Source organism: Synchiropus splendidus, chromosome 17, assembly GCF_027744825.2.
Source record: "Synchiropus splendidus isolate RoL2022-P1 chromosome 17, RoL_Sspl_1.0, whole genome shotgun sequence".
NCBI classification, from domain to species: Eukaryota; Metazoa; Chordata; class Actinopteri; order Syngnathiformes; family Callionymidae; genus Synchiropus; species Synchiropus splendidus.
In genome coordinates this window covers 15399006-15405005 of record NC_071350.1, presented here as the reverse complement: position 1 = coordinate 15405005, position 6000 = coordinate 15399006, and the positions used below count along the sequence as shown (strand labels likewise).

The following is a 6000-nucleotide window of genomic DNA, read 5'->3' as shown; positions in this document are numbered from 1 at the left end:
CCAGGAAAGCTACAGCTCCTTCCAGACTGGTTTGGATTGTGAGTCCAGATTACAAGACTAATTCTGTTTAAGCGCTGGGAAGACGATGAAGGTAACGAATCCTGACAAACACCGCCCTCTTGTGACAGGCAGGAGAAACTGACTTAACTGTGCAGCGTACGTACAAAGATATTACATAGACTTCTTATTTATTTAAATTAATTTATTTTTTGGTCATTTATTTCGCGAAGTATAAACCTTTTTCTTATACATTTATTTAAATGATATCTGTTTATATTTGTCAGATCAACACTGTTCGTGTCACTGAAAATACTCAGAGCACGACTTTCATTTGAAGCTACATTAAAAGCAAACTATTTAGAGGTGAATAAATTCACTCTGAAGCGTTCTTCGAATACCTCAAAAAGGATTTGAACACTACACATAAAGATATATATATATATATATATATATATATATATATATAGTCTTTGTTGTCGACTGGTCAACATGAGGAGGGAGACAAGCCTTGATGACCACTTTAATGTGCAAGTAAACACTCAAACCACGGCGTGGATCACAAAAATAAACAAGATGTAAATCCAGAGACACCTGCTAGAACATGAGCTGAAGGTTGTCTTTATTAAAGGCATCAGATATAATAAAATAGAGCAGACGGAGTTGATGTTGATTTTTACAAAAATGACTCGCCGTTTCTCATTCCAAAGAAAACCCCGCCACTTCCGTCCTCTGAGCTTCCTGTTGTTTTCTGTAAAGAGTTGTGACGGGTATTGCTGAGGAATGGCGCCGTGTTTTTCCACTCCTTCTTTCCTTTCAGATGGGACCGAACCTGAGCAGATTCTTGCGGTTGGTTACTAACAGCGATGATGAATCCGAAGACAGATTGAAAAATCAGGATGAGGGAGGGGGGCGTGTGTTCCGGTGGGTTTGTGTGCTGCAAATGTTCCACTCAAAAGACAGAGATGAGGGCAAAGACCCCGTATAGCAGAGCGCAGGGATACGCCACCAGCAGCTGCTGTCCGTCCATGGCCAGAGCCGAGATGAAAATCTTTGACGCCGACAAACTGCACCAGCCGATGATTGCCGCCGTTAGTATAATTCCCATCATGCCCCTGTGCAGGAGGACGCGGGGGAGGAGGAGGAGGAGGTGGTGGAGAGGGAGGAGGAAGGGGTTCAAAATCATCAGGAACATGTTTGAAGTGACGTGAAAAGGTTTTACGAAGCTACTTTGAGCTCCTGAATGAGGAGAATCCGATGCATTTCAGGTTCTTGTACCTAAAGGTGCTATTTAAGCCTCAAATTCAGCCATGAAATATCTTGATAATCACAGCTACACCTTTTCTTAATGATGTCTCTCACACACACACACATGCACGCACGCACGGAATCTTTGAATGACGTTAGTCAGGTGACTCTTCATAATCTCAACATCACATGCACTTTTTCCAAATAAAAAAAAACTAGGGGGTCTTTTCTGAGGCAGCGGTGACCATGAACCATGATTTTGCACTCATGACATGAAGAGTGATGACATCATGTCTTGCTGACAGCTGAAAGTATATTATGGAGCATATGTTTTGCTTGTCAGATCAAACCATCAGCACACAGTCTATACATCCTAGTTGAGCACAGCTGATACGGCAGCTGGAAAACAAGTTGCTCATTTTTCTGATCAGTGGAAACAGTAACAGAGTAGCAGTTTGAGAACATTTTGAAAAAAGAGGATCTGTGTACTCACTGTAAAGAGAAGAGGACGCCAAAGCTGGACAGAAGAATCATGGGAAGGAGACAGTACCCCAACACGCTGGCCACACACCCGAAAGAAACGCCCGTCATGCTCATGAGGTTGAGCAGACAGTACATGCCGAGGCAGCCGATGGCGCTGATGCCGTAGACGTAGCCAAACTGAATCTTCCCTGACTGTGATTTTAAAAAAAACATTTTTTTACTGCTCAGACTTGTGAACCATGCGTTGGCGGGTTCAGATTTACCAAGAGGAGTGTGGCGCCGAAGGCTAAGCAGAAAACCATGGGGCCGGCCAGGTCTGTCTCGTTCATGATGCTGCCGTCTGCCACCTTCAGGGGATGCAGCACCGTCAGAGTCTTCTGCCAGATGTGGTCGAAGTTGATCCCCAATTCTAGATGCGAAGGAGTTGGTGAGACACAAACGCAGTCTTTCATAAATTCTTCAGCTCATTGTAACCTCCCATGACACGCGAAGCTTTTGATGCCACAAACCTTTATTTACTGAGCAGCGCAGACTCCATAGTCTTATCGAAAGCAAACAGGATTAATGCTCATGCATTTGTTGGACTGAAGACTCGAGATGTATCACCAGAGTGCAGTGCATGAATAAGCCACAGAACTCACCTTCCAGCAGCGGCGGCTCGTCATCAAAACTACTGCTATACATAGACTGTGAGGCGGACGGGGTGTAGGTCTGTGTGGGCTGGAAGATCTGTCCCGTGTAGGGCTGCTGCGGCTGCATCATTCCTGGGGAAGCGTAGCTCATCGGCTGGGAGTAGTCATACTGGCCGTATTGCCTTGAGGGGGAAGGAACAATCACACTGATTATAGCAAGACTCGGAGCAGATGTAGGAGGATTAATTAGGACAGTTCATCGCTCAATTGTTACAGACATCAAGCTCTAAACCAGGACAACACAGAACACAGCATCATGCACGGTTGATGATAAAATGATCATCTATTTCCCCAATCTGTGAGTTAATATTCCCAACATCTATCACATTCAAGTACATAAAAAAGAGCGGTAGGTTAAGATGTTGCACGGCAGTTATTCCTTCGTCACGTTTTTTTTCTTTGGCGAATGAATTCTGTGAATTTCCACGCTTCTCTCCAAAACTGAGCAGGTGTCGGCCAGTAAGATTATCAGACACGATGTAACATTTGAGATCTGTATATTAATGTCAGCATGAGAGGGAGATGAGATGGGGACTCTTTGTTCAATATTTAATATAATTCCAATACATGACCCTGATGTCTTAATATTATCACAGCTTTCCAATAAAAGATGACTCTGGACATCATGTCAGAAGCAGGCTGTTATCTAGCAGTCATGAAAATTAGACGCCCCACTTTTGAGCCGTTAATAAGGCCGATTTTCACCCTCGCCATTTCCACGGTAACTTTGCTGAATGTGATCGAAAGTCCAAGCTGACCTCTCACTTTCCAAATTTCCACATGACAAAACTCATTTATTCACTTACTTGTTATAAGGGTTGTCGTTGTTGCCGTACCCATATGCCGCTTGGTTCTGGTCATCTACACTGTAGCTGGACTGATAGAAGTCTGTGTTGAAGTTGTCAAACCCCGACATCTCGCACTCTGTGAATTAAAACCACAGAGGAAACGCATTATCGAGGATCTTATAAATTAGAAGGGCCAAGAAATGTCTCTTTTACTGTCTTAAATAAAAGACAGATAAATGTGATTTCAAAGTTTATTTTGATAAGCCAGTCTATGACGGGCAGCCAATACTCAGGTATCTGTCACAGCAGTGATGATAGAAAAAACCTTACTTATCAATTCCAAAACAAATTATTCCATATGACTTAATGCATCAAACATTTTTAAAGAATGTCTTTAGGGCAAGTAATTTGCACACTAACGGTGACCCAAGGGCCAGGAGCAAACTTATTGCACCGAAAATAAAAAGTAAATACAAAAGCATATCGTCATTTTAACATTCATTTTGTGGAGACAATTTTGAAAACTTCAAAATTGAAGCCGATCACATATTTTGAGAAGATTAAATTTAACATTAACGTTCTGTAAAACGTTAGTCCAGAGACACGTAAGAGTTGTGCATATTTCATCTGTTGTTGCTCATAACATGCTCTCACTCAAGTCTTTTGCAGTTCAGCACAAGATACAGACTATCAAACAGTGACTACGCGACAACATGCAAACCTACATGACCTACATTCTAAAACAAAAAACTCGATGCAATACATGGCATGAAATTGCATTCCGAAATCACTGATGCCTCTTGTCGTGTCATTTTCTTTTTCATTTTAACGAACTGTTGAAATTAAACATCGCAGTTAAACTTTATTATTGAAGATAACTTCTGCAAGTTTTGTTTCGTCACCATTGTTATAAATAGTCTTTCGTAAACATTGACGCTATTTTGGACGCTATACACTTTTATCAAACGGGGAAAAACAATACGAAACGACTCAAACAGAAATGCAATAACTTGCCAGTTTACATATAGTTAGTTATTCACAGCATTTAGAACAGTACGTGTTAAAACGTACAGTGAAAGTTGCTAATCTCTGGGAGGCTAACGCAGATGCTAATGCTAACTAGATACGCTATGAAGATGGGGCAACAGCGACTTTGCCAAATGTGAGTCCAGCTCATTTCTGATCAAACAATAGAAATTACATCGATTTTGAATCTTCTTATCGCTCACCTCTGGCGTCTGACAGTCGTGAACTGGCTCCTGCCAACTCGGCTCTGGTTGCTACGTGTCAGGAGAGGAGAGCTAGCGTTTCCGAGTCAACGGGAAGCTGAGAGGGACAAACATATGCGACGAAAGGTGAACAGCGACTACTACTGGCAGGTGGTTGTAACAACAACAACAATAACAACAAAACAAGAAAATATTTTATCCTTTATTTGCCCCACAGTGGCGAAATACTACTACTACTAATAATAAAAATGAACATCATTATTATCACTACATGATTGTGAGATGTGTACATGTACTCTAATACTGTTTACACCGCAAAACATAGCTAGAACCTCAGGAAAAAAAACAGGAAATAACTACTAAAGATCTAGGGAGAACTGATATTCAAGATAAAAGCTTCTATTACTCAACTCTAATAAATGAAGTAAATGATTTGTCGCTATCCGAATCTCCACGGAGTCGAGAGAGGCAGATGAAAGACGAGTGTGTAATCGTCGCACACGCAGACAAAGGGCAGGATGATATGAAAGGACAATCACTGAGCCTCGGGCAAGAACAAAGGTAGTCGTTTCCATTAGCCAGTGGAGGAAGAGATCAATCATGGCGGCTCGTGCTGGAGAACACACTGCAGGGCTCCCAAAAACGACACAGAGCTGGCCTCTTTGATGATGACAGATAATGTAAAATAATACGTCGCCGACCTCTGTGGAGGGCGAACTTCAGAGGCACAGAGGGAAGGATGAGAGGAGCTGGAGACCCACAGCGACAGACAAGGTAAATTGACAGAAACAAAGTCCGTCGAATCAGCCTGGTTATTGTATCATTTGTTGGATGGCGACCTCTCAAAGGTGCATCTTTAGAGGCGTCTTCTGTTTGATAACTCAATGACTAGAGAATGTAGTGGCTGCTCATTCAGTCTTGCTGCTACTCAGATGTGACAGTGACCTGTTCCACCCTGGCTGCACTCTCTTCTTCACCTCCATTACTCTGGATGACCCCGAGCAGTTTTCCTCCCTCATCTTCCTCCATGTAGGTAATAAGCAGCAATACTGCCTCACTTCCTGGAGTTTTGGCATCGGCTCTTATGTGTAAAATCATCTGGACTTCAAAGTGAAAGAATTTTAGCTTCAAAAAAGTGAGAAATGACACAAAATGGTGGGGTGGAAATGACAGCCTTCCTCTGCCAAAACATGTACTGGCACACCTGATGTGGGGAATCAGTCAATGAATTTGAGGCAGGAAACTTGGCGACCATTTGCCACCTCTTCTGTTATTTCCCCCTGTTATAAAAAAACAAAAATAATATGAATATGAATAACACGAATGACCGTCATGAAAAAAAAATCGGGATTATAATTATATTATATTATTTATAATCGCGGCGTTTCTGGACCGACACGCTCATATTTCCGCTTAATGATGAGAAAAATCAATTAGAATTTCTCTAGTGAGTCGAATCTTGAGAAGCAGCGAGTCGCCTCCTCTTCTTCTCCAACACCTTTCATCTTCGTGCGGACTTTGAACCGTCTCTATACGCGTCTTCCTTCTTAATCCACTTAATGA

General features: G+C 42.2%; 1 protein-coding gene across 1 annotated transcript; it reads right to left on the bottom strand.

Moving 5' to 3' along the window:
• Nucleotides 1-507: 507 nt before the first annotated feature.
• Nucleotides 508-4563, bottom strand: yipf5 (Yip1 domain family, member 5). The gene is made up of 6 exons (XM_053847390.1): nt 4438-4563; nt 3227-3344; nt 2370-2542; nt 1992-2137; nt 1739-1920; nt 508-1112 (listed from the first exon to the last, which is right to left on the bottom strand). The coding sequence occupies exons 2-6, from the start codon at nt 3334-3336 to the stop codon at nt 950-952; spliced, it is 774 nt and encodes a 257-aa protein (XP_053703365.1). The 5' UTR covers nt 3337-3344; nt 4438-4563; the 3' UTR covers nt 508-949.
• Between the last annotated feature and the right edge of the window lie 1437 nt (nt 4564-6000).

Excerpts from the sequence above, each read along its gene's own strand:
- yipf5 (XM_053847390.1), bottom strand. The coding sequence starts at position 3,336 with ATGTCGGGGTTTGACAACTTCAACACAGACTTCTATCAGTCCAGCTAC. Across the intron at positions 2,543-3,226 it reads AACGACAACCCTTATAACAA|GCAATACGGCCAGTATGACT; the intron begins GTAAGTGAATAA and ends TTCCCCCTCAAG. Across the intron at positions 1,921-1,991 it reads TCGGCGCCACACTCCTCTTG|TCAGGGAAGATTCAGTTTGG; the intron begins GTAAATCTGAAC and ends TTAAAATCACAG.